This window comes from Leopardus geoffroyi, chromosome E1 (genome assembly GCF_018350155.1).
Source record: "Leopardus geoffroyi isolate Oge1 chromosome E1, O.geoffroyi_Oge1_pat1.0, whole genome shotgun sequence".
NCBI lineage: Eukaryota > Metazoa > Chordata > Mammalia > Carnivora > Felidae > Leopardus > Leopardus geoffroyi.
Window position 1 is genome coordinate 42,494,913 of NC_059330.1, and position 18,790 is coordinate 42,513,702.

Here is an 18,790-nt window from a genome sequence, read left to right on the forward strand (position 1 = left end):
GGGTGCTAGCAGTGCGGGCGACTTTCTTTCCACTTTCCTGAGCGGTGTTCAAGGAGCAGAAGGAGGGAGGGGGCAGGGACACCCCAGTGAGGATCACAATACCAGCAGCGAAGGTTGATTGAGCGCTTCCTCTGAGGCCTGAGGCCAGGCTGTGCTAAGCAAGCGCTTTACATGCACTGTCTCATATCATCCTTACAAGAATCCTACAAGGTAGGTACCATTATCGTCACCATTTTACAGATGAGGAAGCTGAGGCATAGAATGGGGAAGTGGTGAGAGGCAGCTGTCAGCCTTCAGGGATGCACCCAAGAGCCTCCCATCGGGCGCCCAAGGCACCTGATTCTCCGTTTCAACCATTTCTCACCGCTTCCAGCTCTTTCCACTCTTTTTATATGTTTGTTTTGTAAAAAAAAAAAAAAAAAAGAAAAAGAAAAAGAAAAAGAAAAAGAAAAAAGATTATGCCCCTCTTCTGCAGAGTCCACTGTCTCTTACCCCAATTGGTCAAATCTGGGTTTTCCCCAAGATTCAGCTGGGGTGAGGTTGTGGGCAGTGCGTCTCCAACGGGAGGCCTGGGCATTTGTGTGAAGCCGAAGTACAATGAAAGCTCTTAGAAAATACGCAAACAATAAATTACAAACCTCCCTCCCTTCCCCCTCCCATCTGATCTCACCCCCTCCATCCAAATCTAGCACAGACTCTGCATCACCGCCTCCCGCCCCCCCTCCCCCGCCCCCATTCCCCACCCCAGGGCAGAGTCTTTTCTAGGTTGCCCCTGTATCTGCAGGGACCAGGGCCCTCAGTGTTTGCAGAATGAATGAACACAGGACTGAGTGAGAGCATGGGAGGAGGGAGTGAGCACTTAGGAGTCCTGGGTCCCCGCCCTGACTGCAGCGTCTTCACCTGCTCCTTGCCCTCACCAGGACACCTCCCTCTGCCCCAGACGAGAGGGTCCAAGGGATGGGGGTGGGAATAGGGAAGGGGAGTCAGCAGGCTGCGCTTGCTTAGCACAGCCTGGCCTCAGGCCTCAGAGGAAGCCTTCCCATCTCTAGGCATGGGAAGGTGGGTAACTAAAATAGAGCCTAGGGCTCTGGCCTCAGAGTCAGGAGACCTGGTTCAAACCCCAGCTGTACAGCTCAGGAGCTATGTGACCTTGGGCCAGCCTGAAGATACCGCCTGACAGTCCTTTCAAAGTTGACAAGGCTCCTTTTTCACATTTATCTTTGGTCCTCAGTAGCCATCCTGTAGCGTGGGTATTATTATAATTATACCCACTTTACAGAAGAGGAAGCAGAGGCTGGAGGACTTGCCCAAGGTCGCACAGCATGCAGGAATTTGAACCTCACCCCCTCCACCTCCCCGGCCACTGCCCCTGTCTGTGCTGGCTGTGAAGACGTTGGCTCGGATCAGAGCCTTCCAGCTTGGGAACCCCACGTGGCGTGTGGCAGCAGGAGGGGACTACACAGCGAATTTCCTAATGTGGGCCCTACTGGCCACCTCCAGCCATAAAAGCTGGTTTACTAGTCACTCCTTCCATCCCCACCCACAGCCCCAGGGCTCCAGTTGCTACCCCAGGAGGGACATGAGAGTCTATGAGATACCCATGAACTTCTGCTTTTCCTGGGAGAGAGGGGAGGCGGGAAGGTGGAGGGGGCTCTGAGGCCTGGGCCTTCCCCTCACACGGGCATGGGCGCCTCGTCGTATTCATCCTGACCTTCCTCCTCATCAAAGTTCGGCTTGGCATCGTCGGCATCCAGCTGGAGGGTAGAGTAACAGGAGAGAGGGTAAGCTTCCGGGGAGAGGCGGGGCAGATGAGCCCTCCCCCCAGGGCTGAGAGCGCCTCTGGAGGGAGAGGGCCTGGCTCTCTCTGAACCTTGGACGAGTCATGTCCTGCCCCCTCGGCCCCCAGGTTTGGTCCAGATGAGCGGTGTCCAATGGGCGAGGAGCCCCCGGGGATCCGGTGCCCCGGCAGGAGAAGGCCTACAGAGGGTGGGCAGGGCACCCCTTCGCCAGGGCAGCCCCACAGCGACTGTCACGTTGTGGAAGCATTCTACTGGAGGAGAGACTGTCCAAAATGACTTACAAGACCACAGGACCAGTCCCCCAGCGGTGAGGACAGCTCGTGTGGAACACAGCCCGTGTGCTTCCTAACTCTCTCCAACCCTGCCATTACTTCTGTTACAGGTGAGTAAACCCAAGGCGTAGAGAAAGGAAGCCACTTGTTCCGGGTCAGAAACTAGGACGCGGCAGTGCTGGATCTGGACGCAAGCCCCAGACCCAGACCTTAACCTCTGCGCCCTTCTGCCTTCCTTTGTTTCCAGACCCACCCCTCCTATTCTGCCAGCCCCGGGGATGACCCCTCCCTGCCCCCTGCAGCTCTGCGGGGGGTGGGGGTGGGGGGCGCAGGGGAGGGGAGGGGAGCAGACACTTACACACTTGAGCTCCAGCTCCCTGAAGATAAGCGGCAGCAGGAGGCGGCGCAGAGGCACCGTGAGAATGAGGATGAAAGGCAGGATCAGTGAGATGGCCTGGAAGGACTTCACGACCCACAGCACCACCAGGCAGATGATCTGGATGCTCGTGAACAAGTGCATGCGCCAGGTCTTCACCTGCGGGCAGAGGCTGGGGTTACCGCCCGCCCTGCCCGGGCACCCCGCAACCCCCCACCCCACTCTGGGCCGGGCCGCCAGGAGGGCTCTGTACCCGCTTGACGTAGGGCACGACCGGGTGGTACTTGGGCGGCTTGAACAGAAGCAATAAGCGGTCAAAGAGCTGGATGCCGCTGAGGGATGTGACCCCCATGTAGAGGAAGATGCCAAACAGCACAGCCAGGGGGATGAGGGACAGGATGGGCCCCATGAGGATAGACACACCTGCGGGGAGAAGCACACGCTCTTAGCCCCCAGGGGCCCCAGTGGGCCAGAAGCATCAGGGGCTGGGGAATGAAACCATAGGTACCGTATGAAGCCCTCTTAATAGGTATTACCCCCATTTTACAGATGGGGAAACGGACCCAGAGGGGGGAAGCAACATGTCTGCAACCACGCAGCTACTAAGTGGCGGGTCAGGGAGTCAAACTCCTGCCAGCCCGATTTCAAAGCCTTTTCTTTTAGCCTCAGGGGATCACAGAGGTCAGAGAAGCCCAACTTTTCCATCGCTCCAGCCCAGAATGCCTCCAACCCCCTCCGCCTATCCAAACCCTGACCCTCCTCCAGCTAACACCAACTTTGCCTCCTTTAAGAAACGTCCCTGGTTCCTCCATCAGTGACTGCGGCGCTGCCCACACTGAGCTCAGCCGGACTCTCAGCTGCTCCAGAACTTGGATCAAACCCGAGTGACCCTCTGTCTTCTCTCCCACCCCAGATTATGCCTGGGGCACTGCCCTTGGGATCAGTCATAGAACAGCCCAGCTAGAGAGACTTCAGGGGCATCTAATGAACCCTCTCATGGTACAGACCGAGAAACCGAGGCCCAGAGATGAGGAGGGTTACTAAGTTAGCAGCAGGGCAGGGCTGGAACCCACCATTCACTGACTGAACTTCTGTTGGATAAAACTCTGAATGCTGGGTCCTATCTAGAGAAGTCCCCTGCTCCTTCCTCGACTCAGATGTCCATCTCAGTGCCTTGGGCATTTCCTCCAGAATTCCCTCATGTGGACAACAGACACTGGGAGACACGGGCAGGGGGTACGTCGGGGAGATCTGGCTACAGTGCGGGCAGGGCTGGAGAAGGCACTGGATCCTAACGGGCAGGGGCTGGGGGCCCGGAGCAAGGCCAGAGGGTGGTAGAGAGTGTGGCCAGCCCTTACTCACCCACGAGCACAGCGACCAGGAGCCCGCTGATCCGCTGCTCCCTGACCGATTGAATCTGGGGTGCAGCCCCCGGGGTGCTGTCCTTGACCATGACGGTGAGCGCGTTGGCATGGGTGATGGATCGCACGGTTGTGGCGCTGAGCCAGGGCAACCCAAAGAGGGCACCCACACCGCCCATGCCGATAATTAGCAGCAGGTCCAGGTGGAATCCAGAGCCTTTGACCATCTTGCGCTCTGGTTTGCTGATGAGCAGCCTGGCGGGGGGTGGGGGTGAGGTCAGGGGTGAGCAGTGCTCTCGCTTACCCCCACCCTCTTTGCCCCTCCTTCCTTCTCCATACTTGTGTCCCTCTGTATCTTATTTATCCTGCTGTGTTCATTTCCCTTAGAGTTCCTTGCTCCCCTCCTTCCCACCCCCTCTTGAGAATCCAGACTCTAAGAGTAGAAGTATCTTTAGATATCATCTAGAACGTCTACAAGCAGCTGATGCAGCTGAACTTCAGGGAGCCTCGCTGGTACAGGTCCCTTCTGAGTTCTGGCACCTCGTTTTGTCTCCTTTTCCTCTTAAAAAGGCTTCCCCAAATTATACAGTGTCACGTCCCGCAAAACCTGGACCTTCCCCCGCCCATCCATCACTCCTGCTTGTCAGGAGGGCCACAGGTTTGACTGAGACTCGCGCTCAGTCCTTGGTGTCATGCCTGCCCGGAGCCTGTCGCTTTCCCCGCCTCGGACCCTCCCAGGCTCGGCCCCACCCTGGCTCTCACGTGGTGATCTGGGACTCAAGGAAGATGAGGATGAAAACCAGGAGGGCAGGCAGGACGGAGGCAAACATCATCCAGATGGGGAAAGACGAATACAAGCCCAGCGGGTGGATGATCCAGCCCCGGACCGAGGAGTTGGACACCGAGAGGCCTTTAGGCACACTGAGTTTCTGTGGGAGGGGGATGCTGGTGAGAACACCGGGGGCAGGGGGCTGGGGGCAGGGAGGCAGGGCCAGCCAGGGTCCTGGGCACTTGGGAACTTACTTATGGTTTGTACCCAGTCACTGCACTAAGCCCTTTATGTACATCTTCTCATTCCCAGCTTTATAGATGAGGAAACAGGATCAGAGAGGTTATGTGGTTTGCCTGGCATCACACAGCTATTTGGTGGCAGAAGTGAGATTCATACCCAGATCTGCCTGGCTAAAGCAGATTCTTTGGAGTAAAGAGGGAATCTGCCCCAGACCCTCGCTTCAGTCAGAGGGCTCCTGTAGGGCTGTGGGAAGGACTTGGGGCTCTCAGGGGAGGCAGGGATGGGTAGGGGTAGTTCTAGCCGGCTTTGGGTTTGGGAAAGCTATTCTTGGGAGGGGGACACTGGGAGAATGAAATAACAGTGGAGAGAGAGGGTCACCTGGGTATAGGTGTCCTTGACTGAGAAATCCACCAGGACCATGATCAGAATGGAGATGGGAACCCCAAAGTCTCCAATGACCCGTCGCAGCTGAAGGCAGAAATCAGTGGTCAGTACCTGGTTGTTTCCCTACCTCCTGCCTCCCACTCCTGCCCCTTCTTCGCCCAGGGCGCCTTGCTTTTCCCAGGGAGTCCATCAACATCTAATGCCCTGTCCTGCACCTCAATGTACCTGCTTCCTTTCTTCTGCCCCTGGCCCAGCCCCACCTCTGGCCCCACAGCTTCTCCACCCCTTTTCTAAGAGCTGTCCTTGGCTCCCCACTAGGTTCTCAGCCTGGACATGCTAAGAAAGAGAGATGGTCTTGCCTGAAGAGTGGCAGCCTAGATGAGGAGGAGACCAGGGAGGCTTGGAATGGGGAACGGGAATCTAGGGTAAGAAGGAGAGCTAAGGACACTGAGGAACCTAGAGGCATGCTTTGGACTGAGATAAGGCAGTGTAGGCAAGGGCAGGGTGAGGGGAGGGTGTGCTCACCCAGCCGGGGAAGTAGGAGCTGTTCTTGAACTTGCGCAGTATCATGGCTAAGAAGAAGGTGCCAGCCATGAGCACAAGGGAGAGGAGGGCTGTGTTGGGCAGGGGAGCCTGAGGTTTGGGCACTGTTGTCACGTTGTAGTCATAATCCTTCTGCAGTGGATGGTCCCGGAAGATCTGCAGCAGAAAACCAAGGCATCCTATTCCCTTTCATCCATCTGTCCATCATCCATTCATCAATCTGTCCATCATTCATCCATCCATCCATCAATCTGTCCATCATCTATCTATCATCCATCCACCCATCAATCTGTCCATCATCTATCTATCCATCCATCCACCCATCAATCTGTCCATCATCTATTTATCCATCCATCCACCCATCAATCTGTCCATCATCTATCCATCCATCCATCAATCTGTCCATCATCTATCTATCCATCCATCCACCCATCAATCTGTCCATCATCTATCTATTTATCTATCCATCCACCCATCAATCTGTCCATCATCTATCTATCTATCTATCCATCCATCCATCCATCCATCTGTCCATCATCTATCTATCCATCCATCCACCCATCAATCTGTCCATCATCTATCTATTTATCCATCCATCCACCCATCAATCTGTCCATCATCTATCTATCTATCCATCCATCCATCCATCCATCCATCTATTATCCATCCATCCACTTATCTTCTTCCTCAACTGACAGGGTAACAGAGGGACAATGGGATTCTATAGCTTAGTTTTCAGGAGTAGAGAGCAGGCTCAGCTTGGGTGGGGTTAAGCCATGGTGGCAATGAGTACATGTTTGTGTGCACGTGAGCACTCAGGGACTGGGAGACCTGAGAAGGCTGGTGGGCAGGAAACAAATGCCAAGGAGGTTCCTAAAAAGGGCTTCAAAGACTTGGAAACAGAAAGCCCCACCAACTAGCAGAATCAGGGGCAGACACGCATCGTCCACCCTTCCTCCATATAAAATGCAGATGCAGAGGTGGGCATAGTTTAAGGTGACTGAGGTGAGGAGGCAGGGTGCTCCAACCACAGGCCCTGTGGTTCTTGGGGGTGAGTGTAGAGACGGCATGCAGGACTGGACATGGGCGCACAGAGGCACAGGCACTATGCAGTCACAGCAAGAGTACCAGCCCACAGGGGTCCTGGGGGGCTCAATGTGTTAAGCATCCAAGTCTTGATTTCGGCTCAGGTCATGATCCCAGGGTCGTGAGATTGAGCCCCATGTTGGGTTCCGTGCTGGGTGTGGCGTCTGCTTGGGATTCTCTCTCTCCCTCTGCCCCTCCCCTGCTCACACTCCCTCTCTCCCTCCCTCTCAAAAAAGAGAGCACCGGCCCACAGGCAGCAGGAGTCAACAGGAATGCGGTCACGGCCACACACTGTGAAGGTACAGCCACACGAGTGCCATAGGGACATGTGCGCAGCGACACACACGGTCACATGGCGTGTGCACAGAGTCACACGTGCTTGTCGACACTCCCGTGGCCCCTACCTTGATCAGCTTGAAGAAGGTCTCAGAGATAAAGATGAGGGAAATGAGGATGGAGAAGATCTCTTGGGTGTAGCGGGAGATAAACTGGACCAGGAAGCTGCCCTCGAAGGCCACAATGAGCACCACTAGCAGGACGAGCCAGAAGCCGATCCACACGCGGCCCACGATGTACTCCAGGTTGTTACTGCTGCAGAACTGCAAGGGCGGGAGAGGCGGCTGGGTCAGCGGGCGGGCCCAGGCACCGTGCGTGCGTCAGGCAGGTGGGGTCAGGGCCAGAACAGAGCTACCGAGAAAAAGGCTTCCTCGAACACGAGCAGGGGTCCTGAAAAGCCAACCACCAGCAGCGGCTGAGCCCCGAGCAGGGAGAAGATGATGCCCTGGGCCGCAGTGGAGATGAGCAGCTCCGACACCCCCATGTGGTTAAAGGTCTTTTCTCCTGTGGGTAGAAGTTACAGTGTGGTCAAGGTCAAGAGGTCATTCCCAAGGGCCAATAGAGCGTTTCACGGGCAGGCTGGTGCAGGGGCCCCGACCGTCAGATCGGGATGGAAGACAGGGCCGACACGGAGGCCAAAGGGTCAGAGGTGAGGGTGGGGGGGGCCATGTGGAGGCACTGACCCAGGAGGCCGCCGAAGGTGATGGCCGGTGACAGGGCAGCAAAGTAGATGAAGATAACGGTAGCCAGGACCTGGGGGCTGAACGCGTCTGTGATGTCACTCGGGTAGTGGGAGTAGCGGCGCTTGATGTCGCGTATCAGGCCCCCAAAGAACCGGCCTGTCCGCCGTAGAGGGTCTTCCTGGCCACCAGGGACCTCTGGACCCCCATTCAAATCTGCAGTCAAGGACAGGACCGTGGTCACAGGGGGTAACAGCAGGATGTGTGGGGAGAGAGGAATCGAGGGGAGAATCTTTATTTTTTATGCTCATTTATCTATTTTTTGAGAGAGAGAGAGAGAGAGAGAAGAGAGAGAGAGAATCCCAAGCAGGCTCCGAGCTGTGAGCGCAGAGCCCAACAAGGGGCTCAAACTCGCAAACTGTGAGATCATGACCTGAGCTGAAATCAAGAGCCGGACGCCCAACCGACTGAGCTGAGCGACCCAGGAGCCCTGAGGGGAGAATCTTCTGATGGGAAGGGAGTGGCCAAGGAGTGGCCTCCCAGGAGGCTGGGAGACACGAAGACAGAGAGGAGGGGAGGCAGGGTCCCGCAGGGCTGCGCCGGGGGAGCTGAGGGTCTGTGGGGGCTGCAGGGTAGGTACCTAGGCCCTTGTAGAGTCTGGGCTCCTGCCTGACAGTGCCTACTCGTCTCTGCAGCAGCTCCCTCTGCACGGGCACCAGACTGAGCAGGGCCTTCTCAGAGGGGACTTCGGAGGGAGGCAGCACCAGGCTGCAGTCCAGAAACTCCTCCAGGTTATCCACCAGCTCGTCCCGGCTCTGGGCCAGGTAGGCCTCAATGCGGAACACCTGGGGGCCGGAGAGAGGGTCAGGGCTGCCCGCACCTGCTAGACGAAAGGACCCAAGAGGCCACATTCAGGGCCTCCAGGAACCAGAACCCTCTCCCCCAGCTCCTTCGTGCCAGGAACTGCTTTTCCTGCTGCCCCCCTCACCTTTATGCCCACCACAAAAGGGTTTTGGGGAGGCAGACAGGGCCTCGAGTGGGGAAAGGAGAAAGGAGGCTGGGCCAGACCAGGCCGGACCTAACCCGCCGGAACCGGGTCAGAGTGGCCACACCAGACCAGGCCAGATCAGGCAGGGCTGGGCCAGAGCACAGGAGCCCTGGACTACCTGTCCCTGGCCACACAGGGTGGAAGCAGCTGGGTTAGACCGCATGTGCCAGACCAGCAGAACTAAAGTGGCCCAGGCCGGTCCAGTGAGTGACGTCAGCGGCCGCCCCGCCTCAGGCTCCCCCGGCCCTCGCCAGCCCCTCCTCACCTTCTCGGACATGAGGGTGGCAGCAGCCCGCCCCAGCTGGGTGTAGTCGATGTGGGGGGCCTCAGGTCCCAGCAGCACAAAGAGGAAGCGCACGGGCACTTGGAGCCGCACGGCCTCCTCCAGCAACGGGGCCTCCTCCAGCGAGGAGGCCTCCTTCAGCCGCACGAAGCCCAGCACGGGGCGCGCCAGGAACTGCGCTCGGCCTGCGAGGGGAAGGGGTGACGGGGTGGGGGGTGGGGTGGTCAGGCCAGGCTGAGGGGGGGCTGCTGGGGCCGGGCTCAGGGAGAGGAAGGCTGGGCCGGGCCGGGAGGCAGAAGCAGAGGGTGCGGAGGGAAAGGGGGCACCAGCTCCTTACCCACTAGCACCAGGGTGGCCTCCGAATCTGGGGGTATCTTTTCCAGAATTCCAGATGCTGAGTGTTCTTCTATGTCTTTCTCTCCCTGTTGGAAGGAGGGTGGTGAGGGGACGCCTCTGGCCACTCTGAGCATCCAGCCCCCTCCTTCCCTAACCACTGTCATGTCTCTGCATGTTCAGGTTGGGAGCTCTCCAGCGCTCCCCTCACCCCTGGTACAGCCTCACCTTCTTACAGAAGAGCTTCGTCTCTAACGAGGGCTGCTGCTGGGAAAGCAGAGGCTCTGAGGGGTTCCCAGAACTCGTCACAACTGTGGGCTTCATACCCCCCAAGTCCTCCAGGTCTCTGGCATGGCTGCAGGAAACACAGGGGATGCGGACTGAGAGAGCTGTTCGGGCCGGGCTGTTAATAGGGTGGAGACCCGTGGTGGCAGGGATCAAGCAGGGCTCCCCAGTGACCAGACTAGAGAAACCCCGGGACGGGAGGACAATTGGCCTCCTGTGGAAGGACGGGGTGGATGCCAGCAGGTGGCCTCCGTCTGGAAGGACGAGGTGGGGCCAGGAGGGATGGAGGGAAGGGCCTTGAGAGTCTCGCCTCCTGAGGACCAGTAGCCCCCCAGATCTGAGCGTGGAGACATGGTCACCCCCCAAGAGGTGTCCGAGGCAGGAGCCATCGTGGAGAAAAGTGGGCCCTGGCCTGGTGGGGGAGGGGCCACCCGGGCCTCTAGGGAGAGCTCGGGGCAGGCAGGCTGGGGAGGTGGGCCTTTTGGCTGTGGAGTCCAGGTCCTGGCAGACAGGGGCACCTGTGCTGGAGCAGCAGGGTCCGGAGCAGTGTCTCTCGGTCGTCAGGCCGGATCAGATCCTCGTAGATAAACCTGTCCAGCAGCTGGTTGGCCACCCCCGCCAGGGAAGTCTCTGGCAGGTCCAGGAGGACAGCACCTGCAAGGGGTGGCGGGGTGAGCCGGGCGGCCGGGCGTTGGCCCTCCTCCCCTCCACCGAGCCGTAGGTGCAGGGTCGCAGAGGCACCCGGCAGGGCTCACCCTTGGCAAAGGCTTTCCTCAGCTCCAGGAGGCTCCAGAAGGTCAGGTAGGACAGGTGCGGGCAGCCCCAGGTCCCGTCTTCCCCCAGGTTCTCCTCCAGCCGCATCCAGTGTGCGACCTCCACCCACCGCAGCTCTTGGTTCTTCCCATCCATCACCAGCTCGTGCAACTCCACGTAGACCTGCAGCCCCACAGGCCTGAGTTCGTCTCCGGGGCCCAGAGCAGCGCCCTGGGGAGAAGACTGGCAGCCCGGGACATGGGGGACACTCAGCAGGCTCTGAGGGATGTCTGGGGGAGGCCCGGGGTCCTGGGAGGCACTCGGGGCAGACCCCGAGCTCAGGAGGGGGGCCGGCAGGAGCAGCAGCCTGGGCGTGTCGAGCGAGGCAGCAAGTGTGGGGAAGGGTACAGCCCACACCCCTGGCTCTATTCCCCGACTCCCTGACCGGCCTCCTCACCCCATCTCAGAGGCATTTGGAGAACCTCTGGACCGAAAGGGGTGCTAGAGAGGACACCTGGGAGGAAAAGGAGAAAGGAGGACTTCGGGGTCATCGGGTGGATCTCCTGCCTTCAAGACTGTTGAGCGGGCTCGGCATGCCCTTCCCTGTCCTTGGGGCCAGAGAACCACTCCCTGGAGCCTCGCTGAGGGCAGACCCAACTTCCCAAGCAGCTAGACAGTCTGATGCCCAGCAGGGAAGTGTGGGGCCTGGCGGGCCGGGGCAGAGGGGGCACGTATGTCATTCTGTGCTTCCCCAGGGAGCACATGACAGCCTGGCCAGAGGGTCTGGGAGGGCAGGTCCCCAGAAGTTACTTTATCTCTGCCCAGGGCTCTCCCTGCTCAGTGGAAGAAGGCCCCGGGCACCCCATCAGCGAGGGGTGTCCTCTCCCATTCTGCCTATTTCCCGGGGTGCCCACTCCTTCTCTACCTGTTGGTGGGGTTCGCCGATGCTAAAGCTGTGTCTGTCCTTCTTCACCTCCCTTCCCCTGGTAGAAGGGCAGGCCCCACGGGCAACACAGAAAAGAGAATTGGGGGAACCCAGGGGTCCTCACCTCGTGGGTCTCTGGGTACGATGTGATGTGGTAATCTGTGGCTGTCGGCTCGGCTTCGTGAGCTGAAAACCCGGAGGCCAGTTAGGGTTGCCCCCAGATAATGCCCCCCTCGGGGTCGTCCTGCACCCCCCCCCCCGCCCGTGAGCCTCAGCGCAGCAAGCCTCCCTCCCTTTGCCGCTGGGCAGGACCGGGGTGCCCGCACCCCACCCACCCCACCCCTGCTGCTCCATGGGCTGTGGCCCCCCGTGTGTCCGTTCTTGGCCCGGCCTGGCTCTGTCATGCCCCGTCCAAGCATGGTGGACGACCCTGGAGACTCATCTTCAGCGGTGACAGAGAGGGTCACCTCCGAGGTACAGGGTCCTGAGCAGCAAATCTCAGGATTCTCCTAGGATCGCCCTCCTCTCCCATCACCTTCTGGGACCAGATTCCCTACCTTCTTCCCTCCAGCCTCAGCAATCCCACCCGCCCCAAAACTCCTCACCGTCTCCAGGTGGAGCACTGGGAGCCAGGGTGGGCTCTACCTTATATAGCCCCCACCCCCCACCCCTCTCCCAGCCCGCATTTCTCAGAGGGGCCTCTTATCTTCCACACCAATTGCCAGCACTTAAGTCCTGTTGACGGTAAACAGGTCCCCACCTGGGGCTCCCCAACCGAGACCTTGGCAGGGCCAGGAAGGTTTCCTGATGTCTCTCTGCCCTGGGAGGGTCCCCACGGCCCCCCCATTTCTCAGGACCTCTAGACCCCCAAACAGAACGATGCTCTCAGGACAGACCCGGTGCCTGGCCAAGAAGTCAGCCTTGGATGGGCACAGGTGGCCTGTGGGCTCCTGCCCTTGTCCCAGACAGGCTTGGCTGCCCTGTCCCAAATCGAAAGGCCTGGCCATGGGTGACTGGTTCTGCCCGGCCCCCGCCCCACCCCGCCCCCGCAGTCACCCCCTGTGATCATTTCAAACAAAACTCTGTTTATCCTTCAATCAGCCAGGATTGTGGGGAAACTGGCCCTGGGGCTGGGGAGGTAGTGGAGAAGGGAGAAGGCGTGTTGCCCATCCGTCTCTGTCTGGGGCTCAGCCCCTCATCCCAACAAGACAAAGAGAGACGGGGCTCACCCACTGGCTCCTCCACCTGAAACACGGGGACGTCTGGGTCTTCATACTCCTCCTGTTCTAGAGTGATCTCCAGCTCCTCTTCATAGTCATCCTGTGGGAAGTGGCCATCAGGGCTGGGCTGTGAAGGGTTTCTCCAGCCACCACGAAGGCAGGGGTCCAGGGCGGGGTTCCCAGAGCCCCGAGATAGGAGCCCCGCAGGTACCACGAAAGACTCACCAGCTGGTCCCCCATGGTGCTGTCCAGATTTCCTATTTGTCTGCGGTGATCCGCGCTCCCAACATAACCCGCACTGCTGGTCCCTGCAGTGGGGCAGCACAAGCTGAGTGAGACACAGGGCATCCCGGAGTCTTCTGATCCCCCGCCCCCAGAGGAGGCTACATTTGAGTGGAGAGGGATCCCATGTGTTGGGAGACAGTGGGCTCAGGGGAAGAAGTGTCGGAGGGGCCTGGAGGAAGGAGCTAGATTTGTAGGTTGAGGGCGGGTGCACGGGGGCCAGGAGAGATGGGGCAGGTAGAGGAAGCTTGGCTGGCATTGATCAAAGGGCGTTTGAGAGGATGGAGGGCCTTCAGGTTCAACGCCTTCCTCCGGCCACCAGTCCTCACCTGGCTTCTTTTCCTGTCCATCCTCAGGACTTAGCCAACTCCGGGGACATGACCTGTTTCTTCTTCAAGGAGCTTAGCTCCCCTGACAGTCTTCACAACATACCCTCTTCTGCCAGAAACAGCTACTTTCTGCTGGGCATGGGGCTGTAGCGTCCTTGGGAGTGGCTCACAGGTGCTGAATGACATGGCCCTGTTTCTCTCCCCCACTTCATCTCTCATACTCGCTCCCCACCTAACCCGTTGGCCTTACGAGCCCTTTCCTGCCCCAGGGCCTTTGCACATGCAATTGCCCGCATCCCAGGTGCCCCTCCCCCACACCTCATCCCTTCCCACATCTCAGCTCTTCAGATTCCCTTCCTGACCGCCCTGCCATTCACTGACCCGATCAGTCGTTTTCTGGTTGTTTGATTCATTTATGTATACATCATCTGAGGATGCCTCTAGTAGGGAAGCCGCTCGAGTGCCAAGATCTATGTCTCAGTCCCTCCCTACTCAGTCTCCACTAATCCCCTACTCCTAGAAGAATGGTTGCCACCAATAAATATGTTTTGGATGAATGTAAAGCGTGGCTCTGCCCTGCAGGCTTGTGCCTCTGGGACTGGGGAGTCAGGATGCCTGGGACTCGGCCAAGAGACGGCTGAGCCCCTCGCCTCCATTTGCTCAGTTGCGGCTCTGGCAGAGAGGGAGGCATGGTCACTCCAGGAACATGAGGACCAGCCTCAGGGGAGCACAGAGGTCCCCTAGGGTGGCCCCGGACTGGGCGTGGAGGGGCTCCCTTTCCCCCTCACCCACTGAAGCCCTGGGTGTCGCGACAACGGCGATTCGGGTCAGGTCGACAAACATGCCCGCTCCGTGCCCGCACGGAGCTGAGATGAACAAGACAACTGTCCCTCCCCTCGAGAAGCTCCCGGCCCTGACTGGGACCGCAAACTGGGAACGCGTGACAGGCTGAGGGCGCCGGGAGATAACGAGTCCCCCAGACAAACAAGAGATGAGCAGAACGTGTTGGGGGCCAAGGATCGTAGGGCAGGACGAAGGGTAGGAAGGACCTACAGGTGGGGTTGGGGGTGGGGTGGCTCCAAGGAGGGGGACCCTGGGGCTGGGCCGAGAAGCTCTGAAGGACCTGAAGGGCTGAGAAGTGGGGAAGGACAGTCCGGGTCTGAGGAGTGGCTGCCCAAAGGGCAGAGGTGGGACCGCGCCAGACAAGGCTGAGGGAAGAGGGCAGGGAGGGTACACAGAGAGAACGGGACAGAGAAATTTCTTTCCGAGGAGTGGGTGGTGCTGGGGTCCCAAGAGATAGGGAGAGGGCATGACAGAGGCCCGCCAGACTGAGAAAGGCAGGGGTCCCTGCCTTGCGGTGGTGGTAGGGGAAGTGAAGACTAGGGCACGGCCCTTGAGGACCCTTGTCACACAGCCTTTTCTCTCCCTCTCCTGTCCCTCTCTTTCCTCTTCTCCCGTCTTTGTTTCCTTCCTCCCTTCTCTGGCCTTGCCCCGGCCTGGGCCTCAGATCCCTAGCAGTCTCAAGGGTATTAAGCCTTAGGGGCTAAAAGTCCCACCTGTGAGGCTGGGACTGTGGCCTCCATTTCTGAGAAGTGGGTTGGTCCGAGGGGCCGTGCAGAGCCACAGGAAGCAGCCTGTCTGCCACTGACTGGCCGAATAGCCTTGGGCAGCCCCCAGCCTCTCTCCAGGCCTCAGTCATCCCATCTGTACAATGGGGAGGGCCTTCCGGCCAGGGTTCTGAGACTTCAGTGAGACAGCAGAGAGGAGAACGGGGGATATTGAACGCATCTGGGGCCTTACAGGGTGCACCCATGACCCAGATTGCTGGTCCCACTAGGCCCAGTCACCCCCTGCAGCTGCGGGCCTCACACTGATAAGAGCCTGGAACCCGATCCCTGCCCTGTGTCTGGAAACTCCCCAAACACCTGGCCATCCAACCAGCCAGGGCAAGGCCAGATAACGGTGAGCAGGGCATCTGGAGCCCAGATGGCAGAGGCTCCAGAGGTGGAGCACAGCTGGCAGAGGCTGGGGTCTGGGATGGGGCGGGGGGGGGGGGGGGAGGGGGTTGACCAGATGATGGGGAGGGCTCCCTGGTGGCATAGCACTGCCTTTGTGTAATCGCCCCCACACCGCACAGAGCTGTACTGCCTTATCTCCTACAGTCCCCAAACTACTCTGTGAAATGGGTAATGTCATTAACCCCGTTTTACAGATGAGAAAGCTGAGGTTCAGGAGGGTTAACTTGTTTTGGTCCTGTGGTAGGTAGGTATCAGAGGCGGGTTTAAACCCTGGCCCAGCTGACTCCAGCCACATCTCTAGCCATCATGCTGAGCTGCCTCCTAGAAGAGAAAACAGCTCTAAGCTGTTCAGCACTAGTGGTTAAGAGCGTGAACCCCGCAGTCAGACTGCCTGGGTTCAGATCCTAGCCCTGCCACTGCCTGCGTGACCTCGGGCAAGTGACTCAACCTCTCTGTGCCTTGGTTTCCTCGCCTGTAAAGTGGGGGTGATATCGATACCTACCTTATAAGCCTGTTGTAGCACTGAGTAAAGCACTTAGAATAACGACTGACGCACAAAGAGCTCAGTGTACAAGTTTGCCGTCATTATCACTGAGACTGGGGATCAAGGTCAGACTTGCTTTCTTCACCTATGTCTCTGATTTTCCTTCAATTCCCATGGAATTAGCCTAAATGCTTTGAGATCCTTGGGTGATGGGGGACTCCTCCTTTCCCCCCCAAACACTCTCTAGGATGGGCCCGGTGCTGGGTCTGCCTGGTCAACTCCCCTGCAAGCATCCCATACGGGAAGCACTGTCAGTGGCCAACTTTCCTCGCAAGAGGGAGATCGGATGGCCCGTACGTCCCCACACGTGGAGGAAAGAGGGAGCTGGGCTGTAAGACCGGTGGGACTGGTAAATAGGAGCCTGACAAGGACCCACACTTGGGGGTGGATCAGATTTGCCCCCCACCCCCACTCCAGCCACACACCTCTGCTGCTACGTGCCAGTCTCTTTTTCCTAACACCTGCAGCCCTGTGCTCTCCAGCTGTAGGTGCCAATGGGCTTGTGCCCTTAGGGGTAACAACACACATCTTACGTTCTCAACCCACCCACCCGCACCCCCCCCTCCCTTGGAGGTTGGGCGCCTGTGCCCACCTAGACACAGATGCAGGCTGTGCACCTGCAGAAGCCCTCGGGACAGGTGCCGCAGGCCACCCCCCAGCCCCTCCCGGCCCTGCTTACCTGCTCACGAGCCTCGGGGTCCCTCAGCGAACTCCTGAAGCCACCGGTGTTCTCTGCAACCAGCCGAGCTCACACCTGCTCTAACAGCACCAGGTCCTGGCTCCCAAACCCCTGACTCATGCCCCCGCCTCCTAATCTGCCCGCCCCACGGTCCCGGGAGCCCCTTCCCACCCCCCGCCCGGCTCCTTCTGGGTGCCCAGTAAACAGAGTTATCTCTTACACACATCTGGACAGCTGTGAGTCTGGCCCACCCCACCCCAGCCAGCTAGCCCCCAGGGCCGCCGGCTGCCCTCCTGGCTCTCAAGGACTCTCCTGGGTCTTCCTTCGTGGACCAAGGTCGGATGGCTGGCTTCTCGAGCTCCCAGCCTCATGGCAGGTCTGCCCCAGCTTCTGGATGCCCCTGTCCTGCATCTGTCCGCCCTCGCTCTGGCCAGATTCCTCTGCTCCGGCCCCAAGATGCATGGGCGCCTTCTCTCTTCTCTCTTGGCTCAGAACTTGCTCTTGCTCTATGGCCTTGCCCACGGGGACCTGCTCAGTGTACACAGGGTCCAGGCAGCCCCCTCCCCTTCTTGCCCCGGACGAGGGCTCCCTAGCCACCCTCTTTCCCCAAGACCCTGGATGGCACTGAAGAGCCGGCCCCTGGATGCTAAAACTCTGCCATTCAGTCAACCTGAAACAATGTCAGGTCAACAAAAACAACCTTCCCCACACAGAGCTCCTAGCTCACAAAGCCCCAATGTCTGGGCACACTGGTTCCTCTGTCGGCAGCCTGGCCCAGGCCCCCAGGCCAGAGCAGCCTGCATTCTCGGCCCCCGCCGTGCCCCTGCCCACACCCCACCCCCCAGCAGGGCTGCCTCTGCTCCTGGGGGTGCTGGGGCCAGTCACCTGTTCCCGGGCTCTGGTTGCTAAAGAAGCAGAGACTGAAAGATGAGTTCAGATTGGCACGAATGAAGAGAGGCTTGGAAGCAGACAGAAAGGGGCGTTTGTAGATACTGCTCTGGGCGCCGAGAGAGGAAACCATCCTAGCCCAGCACCAAAACTGACCGGCCGTGGGACCCTGGGCAAGTGCCTGCCCTCTGTGGGCTTCAGTGTCCTTACAGTAAAGTGAGAGTACCTAGTTCTGGGGCTACCAGCCCGGGGGCTCCCTGCTTCAGACTCAGACAGGGACAGAGAGCTGGCATATCTAGCAATTTCGCTGCCATTTCCTGGGTCTCGACCGCAAACCTGCACTGCGCCAGCCCAGAGGAGAGGGAAAGGGGCAGGAACACGGAGCCGACCTCCTGCGTACGAACACAGTGCTGGGGGCTTCACCTGGCAGTCACACCGGATCCTTGCAGCCTCCACAGGTCCCAGAGAAGGCAACGAGAGTGATAGAATGTCAAGTGGAGTCCTTGTTGCCACCCCCTACCCCTACCCGCCCCCCCCCCCAACCCCCAGGTACTTCCTAGTGCTAAGGGAAGAGCCCTCCCCAAGGTCCATGGGGTCTTTGTCCAAGTCTGTGCTCATGGAAGGTTGGGAGCCAAGGCCAAGTGTCAGCAGGAACAAGGGAAGCCAAGGATGGACCCCCAGGCCGGGCCTGGGGGGTGCACCGCGAGCGGTGATTTGGTTACATTCATTATACGATGTTATGCCAGACCACACAGCCCAAGACCACGGGCTGGGATGGGTTGTCCCAGAGGGAGAACCTCCGGGCGGAGAGCGCTGTTCTCCTGAAGGGGGATGGGACTTTCTCATTTCCCGTCGTCCTGGATGTCACCTGTCCTCAGTGAGAGGTGAGGCAGCGGCCACAGAAAGGAGGCTGCCTTCTCTTTCTTGGCCTGAAGGAGCAGAGGCTGAGATGCCACACGAGAAGGAGGGGTGTCATGGCAACCTGGTGAGCTGTCCTTTGCCGTGGACTTGGCAATGAGGTGGAGCAGCGTGGGCCCATGACCGCTGAAGGCAGACACGTGTCACAGTCTCACACCTGCTCTTCGGTACCCACTGGATGAATTTGGCTGCTCTCCCCAAGTCCCCAGCAAAGCCTTGCTGGACAGTCCCCTGCAGGCACTGAAGGGAAGATCTGGGCCCACATTCGGGGCAAAGAGGACTGTGGTTTGCAGGGGCTGCTGAGGTGAGGCATCCAGATGGCATGGGGTGACCCACTGAAGGGAGCCGGGAGGCTGGCAGAGAGGACAGGGTCTGGCCAGCTGACCTGGAGGGGTCCATGGGTATTCCCCGGTGAAGATATGACTTCCTATGCCCT

At 59.2% G+C, this 18,790-nt stretch overlaps 1 protein-coding gene across 5 annotated transcripts; it reads right to left on the reverse strand.

Annotated features, from left to right (window-relative positions):
• Nucleotides 1-1,467: 1,467 nt before the first annotated feature.
• On the reverse strand, nucleotides 1,468-16,658 carry SLC4A1 (solute carrier family 4 member 1 (Diego blood group)). 5 transcript variants are annotated; one of them, XM_045489154.1, is made up of 20 exons: nucleotides 16,549-16,658; nucleotides 12,922-13,004; nucleotides 12,706-12,796; nucleotides 11,601-11,662; nucleotides 10,554-10,734; nucleotides 10,317-10,452; nucleotides 9,742-9,868; nucleotides 9,518-9,602; nucleotides 9,163-9,365; nucleotides 8,490-8,694; nucleotides 7,853-8,065; nucleotides 7,525-7,673; nucleotides 7,238-7,432; nucleotides 5,730-5,903; nucleotides 5,199-5,288; nucleotides 4,571-4,737; nucleotides 3,810-4,063; nucleotides 2,701-2,870; nucleotides 2,430-2,606; nucleotides 1,468-1,754 (listed from the first exon to the last, which is right to left on the reverse strand). In XM_045489154.1, the coding sequence occupies exons 2-20, from the start codon at nucleotides 12,934-12,936 to the stop codon at nucleotides 1,674-1,676; spliced, it is 2,775 nt and encodes a 924-aa protein (XP_045345110.1). In that variant the 5' UTR covers nucleotides 12,937-13,004; nucleotides 16,549-16,658; the 3' UTR covers nucleotides 1,468-1,673. The 5 variants fall into 5 exon arrangements, with proteins under 5 accessions (XP_045345110.1, XP_045345109.1, XP_045345106.1 ...); XM_045489153.1 differs by having other exon boundaries at nucleotides 10,554-10,782; XM_045489150.1 differs by having other exon boundaries at nucleotides 10,554-10,794.
• Nucleotides 16,659-18,790: the final 2,132 nt, after the last annotated feature.

Excerpts from the sequence above, each read along its gene's own strand:
- SLC4A1 (XM_045489150.1), bottom strand. Across the intron at positions 8,066-8,489 it reads CAGACTCTACAAGGGCCTAG|ATTTGAATGGGGGTCCAGAG; the intron begins GTACCTACCCTG and ends CCTTGACTGCAG. Across the intron at positions 4,064-4,570 it reads CTTGAGTCCCAGATCACCAC|GCTGCTCATCAGCAAACCAG; the intron begins GTGAGAGCCAGG and ends ACCCCCCGCCAG.